The 21,448-nt window shown below is 33.0% G+C and overlaps 1 protein-coding gene across 1 annotated transcript in view; it reads right to left on the bottom strand.

Annotated features, from left to right (window-relative positions):
- LOC308641541 (intermembrane lipid transfer protein VPS13A-like) overlaps positions 1 to 21,172 on the bottom strand; it is a gene marked incomplete at its 5' end in the record, with an annotated part of 147,541 nt that extends 126,369 nt beyond the window's left edge. Inside the window, 11 exon segments of the mRNA XM_081280216.1 lie at positions 1,335 to 1,639; positions 3,095 to 3,262; positions 5,450 to 5,553; positions 5,635 to 5,751; positions 6,736 to 6,889; positions 7,093 to 7,152; positions 7,582 to 7,661; positions 10,962 to 11,118; positions 11,534 to 11,688; positions 14,690 to 14,774; positions 21,077 to 21,172. Of these exon segments, the coding sequence (XP_081136342.1) occupies positions 1,335 to 1,639; positions 3,095 to 3,262; positions 5,450 to 5,553; positions 5,635 to 5,751; positions 6,736 to 6,889; positions 7,093 to 7,152; positions 7,582 to 7,661; positions 10,962 to 11,118; positions 11,534 to 11,688; positions 14,690 to 14,774; positions 21,077 to 21,172 (1,481 nt within the window).
- Positions 21,173 to 21,448: the final 276 nt, after the last annotated feature.

The raw sequence follows: 21,448 nt of genomic DNA, 5'->3' as shown, positions 1-21,448 counted from the left end.
ATGAAAGTATAAATATTCTATTTTAGCAATGGAAACTTACAGTTCAAACTCTCCAGGTTACTGAACCACTTGAAACTTCAAGGTATTAATGCATATTATAGCCTACTAATAAAACAGAAATCTCTTATCTTAGTATTTTCCTGTAATTTCCCAAATCCCTGGACTTAGATAACAAATCATTCAACATTTTCCAACTGTCTTCACTAACTATATCATTCATTACTTATCTTAACCGAAACCTGGCTTTCCAAGAAGTTCTATAAACAGATGTCAGTTTTTCTCCAATAACCTGCCTATCTCAGGGTAAGAGAAATAATTTTTCTTAATTTGTGATGATGCCTCCCACCTCTCACTGTTCCTTTAAGAATAACAAGACCCAGGTTTACCACTTTTACTCATGCTATAATACATCAACAAATAGTTCTTATTTTTTAAGACTGATATTATTGAATCTCCAATCTATATATGCCTCTATATTCTTTTACATTATCACTACCCTCTTGTCTTTAATATCTTCCATCACCATTATTCATTAGCATGACCCTCATTCAATAGAATCCTGGCCCCCTAAAATTAAGTCAAACCAGCTTGTCAAGAATTCAGTGTCACTCAACAGCTAAACAGTGAAACCAACCTAGATGCCCTTCAACAGATGAAAGGATAAAGAAACTGTGGTATATATACACAATGGAATATTACTCGCATTAAAAGAGAATAAAATTATGGCATTTGAGGTAAATGGGTGGAGTGGGAGAATATCATACTAAGTGAAGTAAGCCAATCCCTAAAAACCAAAGGCCGAGTATTTTTTCTGGTAAGTGGATGCTGATCCATAATAGGGGGTGCTGTGAGAAGAATGTAGAAACTTTGATTGGGCAAGGGGGAGGGTGGGAAGGGGAAAGGGGAAGGGCATAGGAAAGATGATGGACAGAGATGAACACCAACACCCTAGGTACATGTATGACTGCACATGTGGTGTGACTCTACGTCGTGGACAACCAGAGAAATAAAAAGTTGTGCTCTATTTTTGAGTACAATGAATCAAAAAGCTTTCTGCTTTCATGGATAACTCATTAGAACTAATAAAAATAAATTTAAAAAAAGAATTCAGTGTCACTTGAATCCAACTAGCTGTAGCACTTCCAATACAAAACAATTTTAAAAAGACTATAATTGATATTCCCAAAAATATTTGAGGGAGAGAGAATCACAAAATGAAGTATAGTTAAAATAAACTACAATCCCACTGTAAACAATTTAAGCTACCAAAGTCTTTAATGTAAAAATTCAGAAAAAAATTACACTGTACACAAATATACTTGCAAAAAACTTACCTATATAGTCTCATTTCACTCAGCTTTATTGTTATCACGTCAATAACAGGTGGGGGATAGCTCTGGCTCTCTGATATTTGAACAAATGTATTTTTCATTGTAATAAGTCCAAAATCAGCAACGAAAACATTTTCAGAAACATGAGACTGTGGGATAACCACAACTGGGGCTTTGATGTGAATATCTAATGCAAATCTAGAACTCCTTTGTGCCAGTTCTTTTACACCAGTAGCAGCCATTCCTGCTGCCTGAACAGTTGCTTCAGCCAAGGCTTGTTTTGCTGCTTGAAAATTATCTATAAAAGCCTAAAGACAGAATAATATTCCTATTAACATTACCATTAGTAAGATGTATTAAATATGTATTAATGTTTCTAAACTTACCTCCATAAGAAAACCTCTTGACTTCACATAACCATGCATTATTTATTCAAAGTCTGTCTAAATTAAATCTTAACTTTCTGATGTAAAAATTGAGAAATAAACACAAAGATATTGATAAAATAAAAATCTAGTCTCTTAAACAAAGCAAAATAAGGACGGGGAATGTTTCACTGATACCTATTCCTTTTATTAGTATACCTTCTCTGAAAGTAAAACAATCATATTTCCACATACAACCTCAACGAAGAGAGGCCATCTATGTTTGTAAAATTTTAAAAGAAAAGATAACATATCTTTCTTCAAGGATTCTCAAGTAAGTTTTCAAATTTCTAAAATTCTAGAAAAATTACCTTAATAATAAAATATATCTGATTAAAATTAATTTTCACATTCTGAAAAAAACCTACATTTTATTTTCAGTAATTTTTAAATAAAAGAGTATCATAAGAGGGCTCAGTGACATAATGTTTTGAGTAATAAACATAAATTAGACGAAGAGGATTTGTTCATCCTTATATTATGTCTACAAACCTATATGGTAACCTCAATTTGAAAAAAATCACAAAAGTTCTAAGTGATTAAAACTCTGAAATAACAAAAGAGGGCTCCATATCCCCCAAATATATCCAAGTAAATATATGAATCCCTTTCTTATAAAAACTGCTAATCTTATCAATATGTATGCCATGTTGTATATGTACAATACATATGCATACTTGCCATACTTGGCCTATTTATTCTATTTATATCCTTAGATTTGATTATCTAGTTTATACACCAAAATTTAGAAACAAGATTTTTTTAAAAAGTGACATCATAAAGACAGGTATGACACTCACAGGAAAAAATAGCTGATGGCAATGGTAAAACAGAAAATAAAATATGAAAAGCACAACTAAAAACGCAGAAGTTTTAGCACAAAGTCATATAGGAATCATATCAGTTCTTGAAGTATCCAAACATCCACAGAATTATAAAGAAATAAGAAATGTAATTTTCTTAATAATGACATGAGACCAAAACAAACTTGTGTTTGGCATTTTTAAAATTGGAGCTGGAAATCAGGCAAAGCAAATACTTAAGTCAATAATATATAAAAGATTTCAATTAATATATAGTATATAACAATAACGCTACATATATTAATGTGGTAATATATAAAATATAATTTCAATTAAATAGAATATACCCATGTGAAAATGATGTTATATAAACAAGGTACTGACCATTTCAGTCACTATTATAAATGGTACACAGAAAATTATTAAATTTTTTTAAAAAGCAAGGAATTCTTGCTATTGTTCATTGGTTTGATTATCTAGTTAATACACCAATTCCAAACTAGTATAAAAGAATAAAAATAATTAAAATACTTACTATTATGGAATATAGAAATTTTGTGACAAAAACGACTTCAATGCAACCAACAGTTAAATTAAACCCAACGTCAACCACATTCATATCCGTGTCTGCAGAACCAGCAGTTACATTCGTGTAAAAAACCATTTTGAAGCTGAAAACTTCTTTTCCAGTGATATACACAGCCTTAATGAGAGAACATTCCAATGATTAGAATCCATTTTTTAAGTAAAATGCCTCAGGATAAAAAGAAAAAAAAGCAAAATATAATAAAAGACATACATATTTGGAAAATATCCCACATATTCAAGCCAGCACAAATGAGGCTACAATTCTCACTGCTTTATTAGAACCTACACTACACAGTTTTTCAAACTGATGGTGGCAGCTCCCTTTGTAGGTCATGAAATCATGTTAGTAGGTATGGCTCAGCATTTTATTTTTAATGAAGAGAAAATTTCAGCGTATGCATTCTCACTTAAGAGTTTATACTTTTGTATCCAAGAGTCATTATTTAAATGAAAAATCCTCGCTCACTTTCAAAAGTCTGAAAAAAAGCTATATTTACAACTTACTAAAAACTACCTTCTCTTGATCTGAGATATAGGAACAGATTTTCCAGATCCTTTAAAGGGATCTCCTATTTCTATACTCCTCATTCCTTATTGGTTTGTGAAGACCCATCTTAATTGTCAATTTGGAATTACTTACAAAGGCTTAAAATTTCAAGCTCTGTAATACCAGTTAAAAATGGTATAGACGACAGAAGACGTAAAATGTATTCTAATACTTTGGAACATGGGAAGGACACTAATATACTGTCTTGTCAACTCTCTTAAATTCTAGAAGCAAGAACAGGGAGCTGAAGAACCATCAACAGGCAAATAAATTCCAACCATAGCATAAATAATCCTCAAGAGTCAAAGATATGAGGTCTGAAAAGAAGTCTACAGTATGCTTCTGTCTAGGATGCATGAACTAGAGAGAAAGTCATTCCAAACCCTAAAACAAGAATAAACCAAATAAACCATCACAATTTTTCGTGGAACCATTAGAAATAGAAGGTCTCTTGACAACAAAACACCCTAAAACATAAGGGAAAACTTTCATCTTCAAGGAAAGTCAGAAAATAAGCACCAGCTCACTTGTGGTAGAAAGCAGGATAGAGAGATGCCAGGTACCATACAAGATAGGTAAAATGCCTCAGGATAAAAACAAAACAAAGTGATAAAGATGGACTGTGAACTAATGTGAGATAATGAAACCCTGGAAGCCATAAACACAAGACTAGTTCACACTCAGCTGAAGGTACTTCATGGACCTCTCTGGGAGATCATGAGAAAGACAAAGTAGAACATCAGACAGAGTATTCCTTGGTATATTCCTGGAAAAGAAAAGAAGACTCCAATGCAAAAAAGTCCAAAGAACCACCAGGATTATCCACTTCTCAGAACAAAATCTTAAGATACAAAAGGGCAGAAATCCTGGCCATCAAGGTTCAGGTGAAAATTCAAAATTCTAGGGACAAGGATATGAGAAAACTATACCTGGGGGAAGAATAAGAAATCCTCCTTGGGCAATATCTTTCAAGGTCCCCTTCTGCTGTGACACAGTAGGATATTTGGTCCCATGTAGGAGCCACCAAACATATCAGTTAAATGCCATGAGGAAAAGGGACAGGGTCACCCAGAATGTTCCATTTCTGAGACCTAGAGAAACAGATGAATGTTCTATGGACCTCTGAAACCATGAGTCCCAAAATAAACTTTTCCTTCTTATAAACTGTTCTAGTCAGGTCTTTCAGTCACAGCAGTGAAAAAGCTGATTAGAATACTCTTAAGTCCATTTGTGCATTTCTCCTTTCTTCTTGTCAAATTCCAAATGGTGACTTCCTGGCTCAAGAAGTACAGGTTTTCTGATCTTACTATTTAATATTCCTTCACTCTTCAGACCTCATTATTCAAGAATTATCTGTCCAACTCCACAAAAGTATCAAATCCAGAATCCCTACTATTTTATACCCAGTAACAAAACACCTACTCTTCAGTCACTAAGCATTCAGTTCAAACAGCTCTCTTAACATAACAGCTATATTGGTTAGCATCCCTGGAAATAAGCTTTAAAAAAATCTCAGCCCTTCTGATGTTGGCATCTGAAACTCATTATGACATGCAGGGTATTCGAAGAAAAGAAATGAAATTTGAGATTAGGTAATTTGCTAAGGATCACACAACTACTAAGGAATAGAGCCAAGATAATCTGATTATGCCTGACTATAAAACTCATACACATTGCTAAAATTTAGCAAAGTATGACCACTCTTTAAGGACAATCATATTTAGTGATGTAGTATTAATGAAAACAAATTCTTACCTTTTTGTACATAGCCATTATATCAGAATCCAAAACAATTATATTTCTTAGCTTGGCATTTATTTCCATAACTGAAGTCCTCATAATCATTTCAGAATCAAGTCCTAAGGAAATAAAAAGATGACTAATAGTTTTTATTTCTTTCATTTAATTATTTATTGGATTTATTTTATGAGATTTATTACCTTCAATCTTAATTTCGGCAATGTTATGTTTCTGATCTTGAATAAAAATCCGTATACATGATAATTCTGCTAAAATCTGCAAGGTTATAATATCTTCATTCATGGATAGTTTTAAAGCTATAAAAAAAGTCATATTGTAAAATAAAAGGAAAAGTTTAGCAGTTACCATACTACACTTAAAAAGTAACTGAACTATCAATATAAATAATGATATTAAAAGTCTGCTTTGCATCAACTAAAAGCAAAATAAGATAATTCCTACTGGCTTAGGATTTCTAAAGAATTATCATACCTAATGAAAAAAAAAAAGCAAAATGAAATACTGTTCCTAGGGGAGACTACTTATTTGAAACTAAGCAACTGTAGCTATAAAATTCTAAAATTCTAAGACTTGATGTCTACTAGGAAACACATATCATTGTGAAAATTATAAATTTTTGTTGCTTTTAAATAGTAATAGGCTGAGCACACCTAATCCAAAAATCCAAAACAGGGCTCCAAAATCTAAAACATTTTAGCACACATGAGACTTAAAAAGTTTCAGATTTTGAAGAATTTCAAATTTTTGGACTGGGATACTCAATCTTATTCTGATTAAAAATACACTCTGAACAAAACTGGGGATGTAGCTCATTTGGCAAAGTGCTTGCCTAGCATGTATGAGACCCTAGGTTTGATCCTTAGCACTAAAAGAAGAAAAATGGGGATTGAATCATACGGCACTTCCCCACTGAGCTATTTCATTTTTTATTTTGAAACAGGGTCATGGCTAAGTTACCAAGGCTTACATTCCTCTTAATCTAAAATAATGCTATTTAATTATTAAATGCATGAATTTTAATCCAAATCAAATACTTCTACTGTATAATCTTCTGTATAATCAGCTGCATGACAAAAATCTTTTCTTCAGCAGTAATTGGTTTCCTTTGCCTTTAATATTATTTTCTAAAATTAACTCAATAAATCATGAATCCTTTGGATAGTAGTCTATACACCAGAATCCTGAAGTCATTAATATAAGTTAACAATAAGTCCCAGTCCTAAATTTAATGATCTACTTGTTTAAAAAAGAAATTGCAGTTGAATTTTAAAGAAAGATACCCAATTTTTTAATGACATCTCCTTTGTCTTCAGTCTCTGGAACAGACACTGAGGTTGGTTTTTCCACTGATTGTGGAAGGATGTTATTGAGATAATTCATTGTATTCAGAAGTGCTTCAGTATGTAAATGAATATCCAAAGATGAAAAATTCACCTAAAGAATGAAGCTGATTTTAATAACAGGTCAATAAAAATTTGCTTGTGTAGTCTCTATAAGGACTTACGCTTTGTGCTATCAAGGATATAATTTATAATACTGTTTTATCCTCAAGGATTTTATAATGAGAGATAATTTTCATAATACACTTGGACAAAAAAAATACACACAATTAAAAGTAAATTGTTATTCAATCATACCTTAAGCAGTTGTAAAACATTGTTATAGGTACTTTTCAAATCAGGTGCATTATTTTCAGCCTATCAAAAGAGAAAACAAGTCTATTAGCATATCTTAGGAAAATATGTTCATATAATTAATAATAGTCCTAACATGCATTTATATAATTTTCCCGGGGTATGTATGTATACAGTAACTATATATAGATTACGGATTTTAGGTTAAGTATATACATTTATGGAAAAAGGCAAGTGCTTCACAAGAACAAAGCAATTTCCTTACTAGAACAAAAGAAATTTGTTAAGTATGGGCTTCTCCAGCACATAGCACACACAGCAAGTATTCAATACATGTTGCATATTATCATTCTTATTATCAAGACGGGAGTTACTGAGATTACACTAGGACTAAATATTAAACAAACAAAATATTACAAAACTTTCAAAACTTGATATAAAATTTCAGCAGCACACTTAACCTATCAAGCAGATAAAAATGGAACCAGTTACCTTCACATATTCTAATGTTAACAGATCTTCCATTGTGTTATCCAGTGTTGTGACCAAATAAACAGGTTTCTTGTTTTCATCTAAAAATAAAATTTTTAATTATCTATTGGTAGGAAAATTAATTCAAAATAAAGGTAGGGAATATTAATAATAACATAATTGAAAAAGGCTTTTCTGTACCAGTTCTAGTCCTTGGAATATACTTACTCAGTTCCCTTCATTTTTTATATTCTACAAGTGTAATTTTTCCATACAATTTCATTCCCTTCCTTTGTGCCTCAATACTGAAGTCTCAACCTTCCTAACCCTAGACAGTAGGTAAGGTAAGAAAAATTAGCAATCTATTAAATGAAAGGACATGAAGAGACTTATAGCCCCAGGTCATAAAAATCCCTAGAGAAAAGTCATCAATCCTAGAAAACCGAGTTGTTGAGAAGACAGATCAGGAATGTGATGAAAAAGTTTTTATATACAGTTTAGATTAAATTAACTCTATTACCACATAATCTGTTTTAATTATATTATTGCTTCTGCTCAAAATCTGCCATTGTAGGAAAACTACCATAGGAGAGATTTTCGTATAATGCCTTTTAAAATCATTATCATCATCATCAAATTACTTATGTCTATTAGAAGTCAATATGTAGAGACTGGGAGAAAAAAAGCTATACTATTCTTAAGGGAAAAACACCACAAAATCCTCCAAACTTAAAAGGTTATTAGCATATAAACCAGCTTTCTAATGCCGGTGCTAACCACACTTTTACCCCCAAGAAGATCCACACTTTGTTTACACACTTATTAATTCACTGAACAAATATTTATTGATCATCTACCTATCATGAGAAACTGTGCTATTTGCTCTCTCTCAAGACAACAAGGGCAAATGAGTACAGTGAAAACTGTATGCCCTGTGTTTTATTTTCAAGGGTTTTCTTATCCTTTGCTCTTGAGAAAACAAAAATAAGCTAAAGTGTAAATTAACAACTGTTCTAATACTTCTGGAGCATTACAGAACACTATTGAGCTGGTATACTTTTCTTTCCAATTATCAAAGAAAACTGCTTCTTGGTTACAAAAGAACAAGCATAATAAAATTTTGTATCTGCTACATACGTGATCTTCTTAGTAAGAGATAAGGGCTGTACTACTTAATCTGATTAAAAAATGGGCCACAGATCTTGACAACTCACCAAATAAGGTATATATACAGCAAATAAGTAAATGAAAAATGGTTTCACACCATATGTCACAGAGATATGCAAATTATTACTACGTACCTATTAGAATGACCCAAATCCAGAATTACAATACCACCAAATGTTGGCACTCTTATTTATCACCAGTTGAAATGCATAATGGTACAACCACTTTGGAAAACAGTATGGCAGTTCCTTACTGAACTACATTACACTCTCACCATGTGATTCTATAATTGCAGATTCTGGCATTTACCAAAAGAAAACAAAAACATCTACACAAACACCCAGCAGCTTTATTCATAACTGGAAGAATCTGGAAACAACTAAGAAATCTTTCAGTAGGTGAATGGATTAAATATACCATAACAACCTAGACAATGAAACATTATTCCAGCTTTAAAAAAACGCTATCAAGCCATGAAAAGATATAAAAACAATTTAAATACATATTACTGAATGAAAGAATTCAATCAGAAAAAAGATACATACTATATGATTCCAATTATATGACATGCTTGAAAAGGTATAAATTTGGAGATAATAAAAAGATCAGTGACTGCCACTTGTTAAAGGGGAGGGAATGATGAATAAGATGAAGCACAGAAGATTTTTAGCATTGTAAAACTAACCTTTAGATAAATATAATGGTGGATACTTGCTATTATAGTTTTGTCTAAATGCATACATGTATAACATAATGAGTGAACTCTGATGTAAATTATGAACTTTTAATGTAAACTATGGATTAAAAAAACATAAAAGAAGAAATATAAATAGTATCTACCTAAATCCCAAACAAAGAAAACAGGACTATTTTCTTAGATATAACAGATCCATTATGATTCTGGAAAACTTAAAAGTTTTGTGACAGACAGAATACCATTCCCATCAAAAACAAGAAAAACAAGACAAGATTCCTACATTGTGATCTTACGGGATTATATAACAAAATGAACTTGGAAGATGTGATTATAGTTAAATGGAGATTATGTTTGATTATCTCCCTGAGTTAAGAGTGGAAGCAAAAAGTAGAAGAGGATGTTAGAAATAACCCTGTAAGAATCTGATACCCTTTGCTGGGTCTGAGATGTAGGAGGATATAATGCAAGACTGAATAGAAACCTGTAGGCATTAACAACAGCTAACAGGTAACAAGAAAACAAACTTAAATCATGTGCAAATGAATTTAGTCAACAACATAATAAACAGGGAAATGGATCCTCCTCTAGAGCCTCCAAAAAGGAACTCTCACTGACCCCTTAATTTATTTTCTCAGGTCTCTTTTTTTTTCCTTAGTGCTTTATAGTTATACATGATACTGGGGTTCATTCTGACATATTCATAAATCATATAACAGTTTTCTCTGTACAGTAGGACTTACATCAGATTTCTGTCAAGTTCATAGTAAATTGTTACAGCAGTAATAGGAAATTAATTTAGTGTTCCTATATTAAATGTAGCTTTAAGATTTAATCACATTTGATTTTCCTTAATGAAAAAAAATTATCTTCATTTTGTCTCTGGTCTACCCCTTCCTCAGACTACCAAGTGTAAGATGAAAAGCCAAAGACTAATTCTGCTAAGGTTTGGACGTGGTTTGTCTCCCAAGGATTAGTGTGCTGGCGGCTTGGTCCTCAGGGATGTTGTGTTAAGGTGGTCAAACCTTAAAGAGGTAGAGTTTAGTTCGAAATGATAAGGTCATTGGGGACACTGTCCAGAGGAAGCATTAATATAGTTCTTGTGGGATCCCAGTTAGTATCCATTATAGTGAATAGTTACAACAGAGTGAGACTGACCCTTGAATCAGCTTCTGGCTTCCTGTCTCACCAGGTGATCTCCACTACATATGCTCCTGCTGTTATACCACCCACCAAGAGATAATCACCAGAGGCCAAATAAATGCAGCCACTGAAGCTCAGCCTTTCAACTTCCAAATTTATGAGGTAATTAAACTTCTTTTCTATACTTATAACTCAGCCTCAGGTATTTTGTTATATCAATGGAAAATAGACTATTACAAACACAATATAATAGTAATAGTATAAACACAATATTTCTCCGAGAATATTTGAGCAAATATACTATAAATATTCGAACACTAAAATAATTAAAAGTTCTCCAGCATGTAGTTAAGTAATAAAAGTAATTTATTTATTTTTAAGAAATAGAGATTCTTACCTAAGTATTCTGGGCATTTTAAGCAGAACTCTTTCAAAAAGGCACTTGCTTTCAAATCAAATGTTCTAAGTTCAACTTCTGTGCCTAATCCTAAAACATCAATTTCTACCACAGGTAGTTCACAATCTCCCACAAGGTGATAAAATTGAATCAAAACCTGAAGAAGAATGGAAAATTATACTACTATTAAAACAAAAATCACATTTATTTGCATAGTGGCTATATATGGATATATGAAATGTATTTGCACATACACATGATATAAATAATGTACTATGTATTTAAAATTTAGAAGCAATTTTATAATCACCATTCCACATATAATCACCACTCCACTTTTTATAATAATTTTTAAGAAATATGTATTGAAAACCCACAATGTATCATATCCAAACACCTAATTCTTGATTAAAGAAGCTATTCTTCAAACAAAAGAAAGGGGAGGATGAAAGGGAACCACCATACAGAAAATTTACATCATTTAATTGGGATGCAGTACCTATTAGCAATGAGGTTGTAAATGGTAGACATGACAATTTAAAAAACTGTTATTAATTTACCATATCACATACCTCTGCTACTTCAAATCGCATTTTAATCTCAGTCAAATTTACTGAACAATCTTGCTTTTGTAATTTTTTGTGTTGAGTACTTTTAACTCTAACTGGAACTTGAGGAAACTCTCCCAAGGGACTACATGGTGCATCAAAAAATTCTTCTTCTGAGTCTAAATTTCAAGAATATTGTTTCAGTCAATAATAAAAAAATGATCAATTTAATAATAACATTGTAATAAATTTTCTGAAATGTAAACACTGAAACACTATGGATCTATTTATTTTAAAATTTAATAGAAATCTAAGAATTAAAGTAAATGGAAAAGAATATAAAATTACTTTTGAACAAATAACATTCTTGATTACAAAAAAGTATAGAAAAACTATAAAATGTAATCTTTAAAGATCACCTTATGAAATCATTAGTCTATTTCAAAGTTTCATAAGAATATTTTACAGTAAATGACAACACTCAAGACTTTACATATCATGAATACTCAAAGTAACATGCTAAAATGCTCATTTACCTGAACAGTCTAATAGGACTTAGATATAAACTCTACAATATTAGCAGCAGAAGACAGGCCCTGAAATTTGAATGAAGCAATCTCCCACCCCATTTGTAGTTTTGTTTCATGTGATTCCAGTTACCCACAGTCACCCACAGCTCAAAAATATTAAATGAAAAATTCCAAGAATTCCAAAATTTTAAACTGCACGCTATCCTAAGTAGCATTAGAAAATCTTGCACTATTCCACTCCGGATAAGAATTATTCCTTTGTCAGTATATTATAGGGGCAAAGAAAGAAGTTTCCCTTCTCTCTCAAAAAGTCTGCAAGTTTGCTGGCATGAACTAATAATAGGAAAAAAAGATACATATATTATTAACATGCACAGGGGAGAATCACAGGATTGTGATAATTGAAACAACCCAAAGAGGTCAGTGAAATACACAATTTGAGGGGTAGTAAATGATTTTAGGTAAATGAATAGACTGAGTGCTCAGATAATGTAAATGATTCTCTTTGGGAATTGAATGGTCCTAAGAGACAGACAATAGCTTATAACAAATTCATTCTAGGTATGGTTATATTCTTTAATTTTCCTTCCAACAGACATTAGTTTAACTAGAGATCATTGTTTTCCATCTTTGGCAGTTCTAATCTTTGTGTGGTATCTTGAAAAAACCTTTTCCAGCATCTACTGCTCTCCAAAGACCTTTAATTTAAAATAGCATACTTTGGGGGAACAATTCCCTGGACTCCTTCAGTATTCATACTGCATACAATACCCATCCATTAGTCATTTAGCAACCATTATGATTATCAGATGGACTCTTGTAGAACTGTATTGTATGTGTATAAGTAACCCTTATTTTATTCAATATTGGCCCCAAAGCCCAAGAGCAGTGATGGTAGCAATTCAAGCATGCCAGAGAGAAGCCATAAAATGATTCCTTTTAAGTGAAAAGATAAAATACGTAATTTTTAAGGAAAGAAAAAACCATGTGCTGATGCTGCCAAGATCCACTCCAGGAATGATGACTCTGTGAAACTATGCCAAAAATAAATAAATAAATTCATGCTAGTTTCGCTGTCATACTGTTAGTTATACTCATCATGCAGTATCAAGTACTTAACTAAGGTGAAAAGCACACTGAACTTAATCACAGATTACACACACACACACACACACACACACAGTATTAATAGAATTTGGCACTATCTGTGATTTCAGACATCCAATAGGAGTATTAGAATATCTATCTTCCATGGATAAAGGGAGATTACTATTCACTGTTAAACTACTACACATTATACAACTATTTAACTATTTCTCTCTCTCTCTCTCTCTCTCTCTCTCTCTCTCTCTCTCTCTCTCTCTCTCCCCTCCCTCCTTTCATCCCTCCCTCCCTCCATGTATTTAGATATCCCCCTGGCCAAGAAGAAACATTTAAAAAGATCAAAAACATGAAAAACATTCAACCACTGATAAAACTATAAAGAGATCTAAAGGAACCTAAAATAATCTGAAACATATCCCTAACAACCTAAAATTGAGGTTAAGAAAGAGTACATGACCTCACTCAATTTCCTCTCTGGTCACCACACAAAAAAATGCATTCCTTAGAAAATGGGATAAAGATGGCACTTTTAAAACATTCAACATTTAGCCTTTTTTAATCTTAAAAATAGATAACAGTTTTTTTCCAGTGTGGTCATAAAAAAACAGTAGATATTAGAATATTTATAATATTTTCATGTTAATTTGGATATTAAAACTTGATTTTTTCTTCACTTAAAAAATTATATAAAGTTTTTCCTATAGCAAGTTCTCAAAATAACTACCACATTACAAATTAGACATCTACAGAGTATTGTGGAGTTTTTTTAATCCCAAATTCAATAAACATTATTCACTTACTAGTGATTCTTGGCATTAAAAATTCAACTTATACCAAAAAAAAAAAAAAGGAAGAGAAAAAGAAAAATCCTATTACAAAAGCAACTTTAAGGAATATCCAAATTGTATTATTTTAGTGAAAATGTCTTCATAATATAAAAATATCTGTAACTGCCTTTTTTTTATATGACTATTCCATTTCTTTTTGACAAAGGGGTCATATTGAGTTCATTACTTTGAGAAACAACATACACAGAGCAGCTCTGAAGACACAGCATAAGTTTCCCTTTTATAGGAATATTAAAATTTATAAAGGAATTATACCTTTGTAAGGATGTCTCCTTCTCTATACCAGAAAAATAACTCTTAATCATGAGAAATTCTTATCAAAGGGGAAGATGCTGCCTTTATTCAACATAATGAATCTTATCCTTATATACCATATCTCTCCTGGTTACCTTTCTGAAAGTTCCCTCCCCAAGCATAGCAGCCCCAAACTCCTTTGTTTAACACAAATTGGTATATAAGCCCAAATTTTAATTGCCCTTTGAGTTACTAATCTCTAATGTCTCCAATGTAAAAATGAGATGTAAATGTTAATAAATTTATTAGTTTTCTCTTATAATTTTTTTTACAGAAAACCTAGGTTAAAAGCAAAAAATATTTAACCTCCTCTAAATCTCATATGAGGAAAATATGCTTCAAATAAAATTATTTTAATAATATATGTATAATAACAAAAAATTCTTTAAGCAATCTCATTTTACCATCCTTAGTAATACGTGGAAGTTCCAAGACAGGAATTATCTTCTGTGAAATATGTGACGATCCTAAACCAGTATATGCTTGAACCTGCAGGGAGGAAACAAAACAATTCGCTGTCAAGTAGCACAATAACTTTTTATTCAAAATTATCAACTTGGACAAGACACTCAATTTGAAAGATCTGAGAAGAAATAAAGCCTAAATTAGGAAGGTACATTATACAATGTAGATTTTAAAGTAGTTTTATAATTTTAATGTTACTTATTATTATTCTCATTTAATATAATATTTAGTGTAACTCTTTCTAAACTATAGAAAAGGGGATTATTACATATATTTTCCTGAAACTTCCTTCTTTTACAAAATAATCTAAATTTTAATTGTACCAACAGTTCACCAGTTTTCACTGCTAAATTGTATTTCACTGATGAATAAACGAACATTTACTTATTTGTCCACCACTCTTGCTCAAAAATCTTTACATATTTTTGCTTTTATTAACAGAATCACCATAAGCTTCCTTGAAGACTTTCGGAAGACTTTTGCAAAGAGAATTTTATGGCTACCTTATGAAGCCCTATCAAACTATTCTCATGAGTTTTTAAACAGATTACATTAACACCAGCAGTAGATGAGAGATTTGCATGGTTCCTTATCCTCATAAATACTTATGGTTTTCAAAGATCTTAAACTTTACCAATTTCACTGGAAATTTCACCCTATATTTTAATTAGAAGTTCATAAATGTGTAATAGGTAGGTATTATATCATAGTTTCATGGGCTATTTGTGTTTGCCCTTTTGCTGAAAGTCTTTTCATTTGGAGAAGAAGAAATAATACAATTATTTAAAAAGTATCACCTACTACTTTGGAGTCCATAAACCAAAGTAATACATGGAAGTTCAAAAAGTTCACTAAATTTTCCTAAAGTAAACACATCCGTGGCCCACCACTCATATCCATGTACAGAACATTACAAGTAACTCAGAAGCTCCCTCATGCTCCTAGTAATCATTAGGCATCCTATAAAAGAATAACTATTTATACTACATTAATTTCGACTTTCAATGTTTTCATAACCACTTATACTAAATTAATTTCAACTTTCAATGTTTTTATACTCACATTCAGGAAAGGGACGGACTTATTTTCTTCCTATTTTACCATATACATGTTAGATTTTGGAATTTAAATCATTTTCTAAAATACCCTGGAATGGGGCTGGGGATGTGGCTCAAGCGGTAGCGCGCTCGCCTGGCATGCGTGAGGCCCGGGTTCGATCCTCAGCACCACATACAAACAAAGATGTTGTGTCCGCCAATAACTAAAAAATAAATATTAAAATTCTCTCTCTCTCTTTCTCTCTCTCACTCTCTCTTTAAAAAAATAAATAAATAAATAAAATAAAATAAAATAAAATACCCTGGAATGTGTTTGAAGGAAGCTGCTTCCTAGTCACTGACCCTCACTGTTGAATGTATAAATGTTGAATGTATAAATGCAACAATGAAGTATTCCATTGTATATGCCATTACTTTTTATCCACTCACTTCTTGATAGATAGTTGGGATTTTCTTTGCTTTTTAATACTGTAAATAACCTTTCTATGAGCATTCTAGGTCAAGTCTCTCTTTCTCTCTGTTTTTTAGTTGTTGTTGAACAAAATACCTTTATTTTATTTATTTATTTTTATATGGTGCTGAGGATCAAACCCAGCGCCTAGCACATGCCAGGCGAGCGCTCTACTGCTGAGCCACTACCCCAGCCCTAGTTCAATTCTTTTAGTGGGCATGTTTTCACTTCTTAGGTCAAAAATAGGAAGAATTTCCAAGTTATGCAGTAAGTATGTATTTATTTAACAAACCAACCAAACTATTTTCCGGGGATTATACCATTTTCTAGTTACAGCAGCAATGTATGAGAGTTTTAAATCCTTATCATATCAACCTTGACATAGTGCTGTCATTCGAATCAATGTTTAGTGGTATTTTAGTAGGAGTTCATTTTTAGTCAAGTTGAACATCTTTTCACATTGTATGTTTACCTGTTAATTATTGCTTGTATCCTTATATATTTTGGAAAAAAATCCTTGGTAAGATATATGTGTTGAAGACATTTTTTACAAAGTGAATAGACAGGTAATGCTCTTTGGTTTCTCTTTTATAACAGTGTCATTGAAAGAAAGAGAAATTTAATCTTCATGAAATCCAAGTTATCATTCTTTTATACTATATTTGTGTTTTTTTTATAGCCAAAGAGATCTTTACCTTCTGCAAGGACTCCAAAGATTTTCTCTTATGTTTTCTGTACCAGAAACTATTCCTTTATCATTTAAATTTAGATCTAAATTCCAATCTCAAGTTAGATTCTATATACAGTATGAGATAAGGGTAGAATTTCACTTGTTTTCCATATGAAAATCTAGTTGTTCAGCCCCATTTATTATGAAAAGCTAATCCCTGCTCCCTTAATTTAAATTGACACTTTTACAATAAATCAAATAAATCAGATATTATAGATATATTTCACAATGTTTTTCAGCTTTACTCATCAGCTTTTAAATCCTTCAGCCAATATCACATTTTGTTGCATAAAGTAATTACATGATAAGCCTTAAAACTGATGGGATTCAGAACATGCTATCCTGAGATATGGTACTTTATATCTGAAAAAACAGGGGAAGCAGCAAGATCTCACTGACAGTCTAATATTCTTTTTTCCTAAAGCAGGCCACAAAAGAATGCTTTGACCTTCTTCTAAACTATGTCAGAGACACAGATGAATCCACTAATTGGGTTACAACTCTCATAACTCAATCATTTTACCTCTAAACTTTCTTGCGTTGTCTCACACATGAGTTTTTGGGGTACAACTCATCTAAATCATTATAGAAGACTGAAAACTTCATAAAATAAAACAACAATGAAGATTGCCACAAAGGTTTGCCACATTAATTGCTTCTCCCTTTCATGAAAGACAACTGTTGTATAATATGCTGTTTGACAGCTTTTTACCCATAAGGGAACTTTTTCAAAATTGGAATCAATCCTCTAAAACCTCATCAATGCCTTGTCAGCTAAGTTCATATAACACACCGAGTTGTTGCTATCATTTTCAACCACATTAACTGCATTTTCACCAGAAGTAAATTCAAGACAAGAATTCACTTTCCTTGCTCATCTGTTAAAGTCGTATCATCGGACTGCAATAATTCAGTTACAACTTCAGGCTCTACTTCTAATTCTAGGTTATTTGCCATTTTATGACATCTGCAGTTATTACATTCATTAAAGTCTTGAATCCTTTCAAATCATCCATGAGAGTTAAAAATGATTTCTCCCATACTCCTGGAAATGTTGATATTTTGACTTCTTCTATGAGTCAAAAATGTACTTAATGGCACTTACAACGGTGAATCCTTTCAGGAAGGTTTCACTTTACTTTGTCCTGATCCATCAGAGGAAACAGCTATCTATAGCAGTTTCAGCCTTACAAAATGTATTTCTTATTGGAGCCAAGTGGGCACTGTATTAATTAGCAGGCATAAAAACATAAATTTTGTTTTATCTTTCTGTCAGAGATTGTGGGTGACCATGTATATTCTCAATGAGCAGTAACATTTTGAATATAATCTTTTTATTTTAAGTAGTAGTTGTCAAATGTCTGCTCAAATATTCATTGTTTGGGGAAAATCCAGTGTAAAAGAACTGAAAGTTCTATAAGACTGAAGAACGAGGCAGACAGAATCAAGATCAGACAAAATGCAATTTATTTCACATCCACTTCAGGTTCATTAAGAGTGAACCATGAGGGGCTTGGGGATGTGGCTCAAGCAGTAGCGCGCTCACCTGGCATGCATGCGGCCCAGGTTCGATCCTCAGCACCACATACAAACAAAGATGTTGTGTCTGCTGAAAACTAAAAAATAAATATTAAAAAAATTCTCTCTCTCTCTCTCTCTTTAAAAAAAAAAGAGTGAACCATGATATTTGGGATGGATGGAACTTTTCTTTAGAACCAGAGGAGGGTCCTGATTGCTCTAAACCACATAAAATAATTCTATTTCCTTGTTATAAGATTGATAGAAATTTAAGTCAATCAGAGAATGGCATTTCCCCAGCTACAGAAATTGGATCCAGGATGGCCCAATCAGAGTGAAGCTTGGAACAGTGGTTCTTGATGTTTAATGTGCCATTTGATGTGAATGAGAAACTACTATCACGTTGCTAGCACTTACTTTATGAGCCTAGCTCCAAAACAAACCCAATGTGTAGAGGCAGACAGAACTGAGAGAACTGCAGGACATATTTAGCCAGAACCTGGACAAAACTATACTTGGATCAATTATAAAAAGTCTAATAGACTTTTCAGTTACAGGAACCTATAAATTCCCTTAATTGTTTAGGCCGGTTGGGTAGCTCTTCTATTATTTGCTACAGAAATAATCACAACCAATATCACCTTCATTGTCCCTGAGTGATTTAGATTTAGTTAAAACAAACAGGCCTTATTAAGTGATGATATACTTGTAACTTCAGAATATCAAATACAGATGGTACTTGGCTTAGGATGGCTTGGTTTATAATTTTTGACTTTACAATGGTTTGAAAGCATACCCATATAACCATTCTCTTTTCACTTTCAGTATAACATTCAATAAATTACACGAGACACTCAATATTTTATTATGAAATAGGCTTTGTGTTGAAAGTAGGCTAAGGAAAGTGTTCTGAGCACATTTGAGGTAGACTAGGCTAAGCTCTGGTGTTTGGTAGGTTAGGTATATAAAATGCATTTTTTATTTATGGTACTTTCAATTTATGATGGATTTATCAGGATATAACTCCAAGGAGATTAAGTAAGTAAGTAGGTAAGTCAGGGTATACCTCTACCTTTATAGTTTCTAATTGTGTGTGTGTGTGTGTGTGTGTGTGTGTGTGTACATATATGATCTAAAAATCTCAAAAAGCCAAGCCTGACTGCCTCATTCACACAGAAAAAAGCCTATGGAATTTCAAGGAAAATAAACTTTTATGATTGAAGTTGAAGATAAAGGAAAATTTATGGATGAACCAAAGGTAAAGCAGTTTGAAATAGCTGACAGTTATTTTGATGAACTTCTGTCAAGCTAGTCAGGATAGAAGTGAAGAAAAACTGATACCAGTTTATCTGCTAGTTGCCAGTTACTTTCATGTACATGATCACAGGAAATTCTTACAATATCCTTTGAGATGGCTATTATGCCCTGCCCCCCTGCCATGCTCACTTCAGAGGCTCAGAGAGGAAAAAAAACATTTGTTCCAGATCAAATAGTATTTAGTACCAGAAGCAAGATTTGAGCCCAGATTATGTCCTTTCTACAACCTTGCTCTGTCTTTATGATATATTGCTGGGAACTAGAGGGGTCTTAAATGCCAACCAGAGTTGGAGCAGCTTAGTGGACACTACTATTCACTGGTTTCAGAATACATTAGGGCAGCTGCTTCATGTGCTGGAAGTTCCTTTTATTGCAGACCCTATTCTTTAGATTTTTAAGAATTTTTATTTAATATCCCCAAACCATGCCTCTTTGTCTTGGTACTACCAAACACAAGGAAAGAATTGGACTCAGTAGTGTTTGCCTTTACCTACCCTAAACAAACTGAATTCCTCATTCCGACTCACTGCCTCCTTCTTTTCCTGAAAGGATTTGCTAACTCTCTGCCAACACGATACGTGTTGGGGAAATAAGTTTCTGAATTGTCATTCTAGGAAGTGCCTTTTACAGCTGAAACTTCACCACTTGGTTCATCCCTCGCCTGCCATCTGCTCAGCTCCCAAACTGCTGCAAAGGTTGAGAGGAACTGCTAAAATTGCAAATGTGATAGAAATTCCATGGCAAGAAATCTTCTCTAATTTTTACAGCTTGTTGAACGCTGCCTTCAGAGGACCGTATTCTTTAGATCTCCAGGGTACTGTCATAAGGTGTCAGGTCTTCAAAGGCAGCCTTTCCATCAGTAGATGATTTTTCACCAGAATTCCTTTGAACCAAACTTGTAATTCAAGCTTTCAAAGTCATCTGGACCTGAGCTCTGTGGCCAGTCAAGTCGGAGAGAATCGAAGGAAACCTGTTCCCAGTTGTGAGGGCTTAATATCAACTTAGCTTGTTGGTGCCTATGAAAGTGACTTACACAGTGCTGGGCACATAGTAGGCATCTTTTCTCAGGTCTAATTGTTAAGCTCATCCTTCATTTTCATGAGCAATCCCCCTGTGTTGTGCCTCTCTTCTAGAATGTACATCCCTATCTTTTCTCCATGCCAAGTGGAGAAGTTGGCCCTGTTAGTGAAGGTAGGATCAGGTGGGAAGGCAACCCTGTGAATTGCTTCCCCTTTGCTACATCCCTGCCTACCTGGATTTTGTAACTAACCATCTCCTCGTAAGACTGTGCTCTTCTGAGACTGTGCTGGATCTGCCCGCAAAATTTTATGTCTGCCAGAATCCTCATTGAGTGATCTTATTTAGAAATAGAATCTTTGCTGAAGTACTTGGTTAAGGTTTAGGTAATCATCCTGGATTAGGATGGACCTGAAATCCAATAACTGGTGCCCTTAGAAGAGGATAGAGCATGGAACATAGTCACATCCATGTGACTATGGAAGCAGAGATTAGAGTGATGAAGCCACTAGCCAAGGAATGTCAAGGTTTGCCAGGAGAGACATACAGACAGGTTCTTCCCTAGAACCTTCAGATGGAGCATGGGCCTGTTGACACCTTTGACACT

This window comes from Spermophilus citellus (assembly GCF_964194105.1).
Source record: "Spermophilus citellus genome assembly, chromosome: 2".
In the NCBI taxonomy this organism is placed as follows: domain Eukaryota; kingdom Metazoa; phylum Chordata; class Mammalia; order Rodentia; family Sciuridae; genus Spermophilus; species Spermophilus citellus.
Note: the sequence above shows the minus strand (reverse complement) of the source record. Positions and strands in the feature narration are given on the sequence as shown.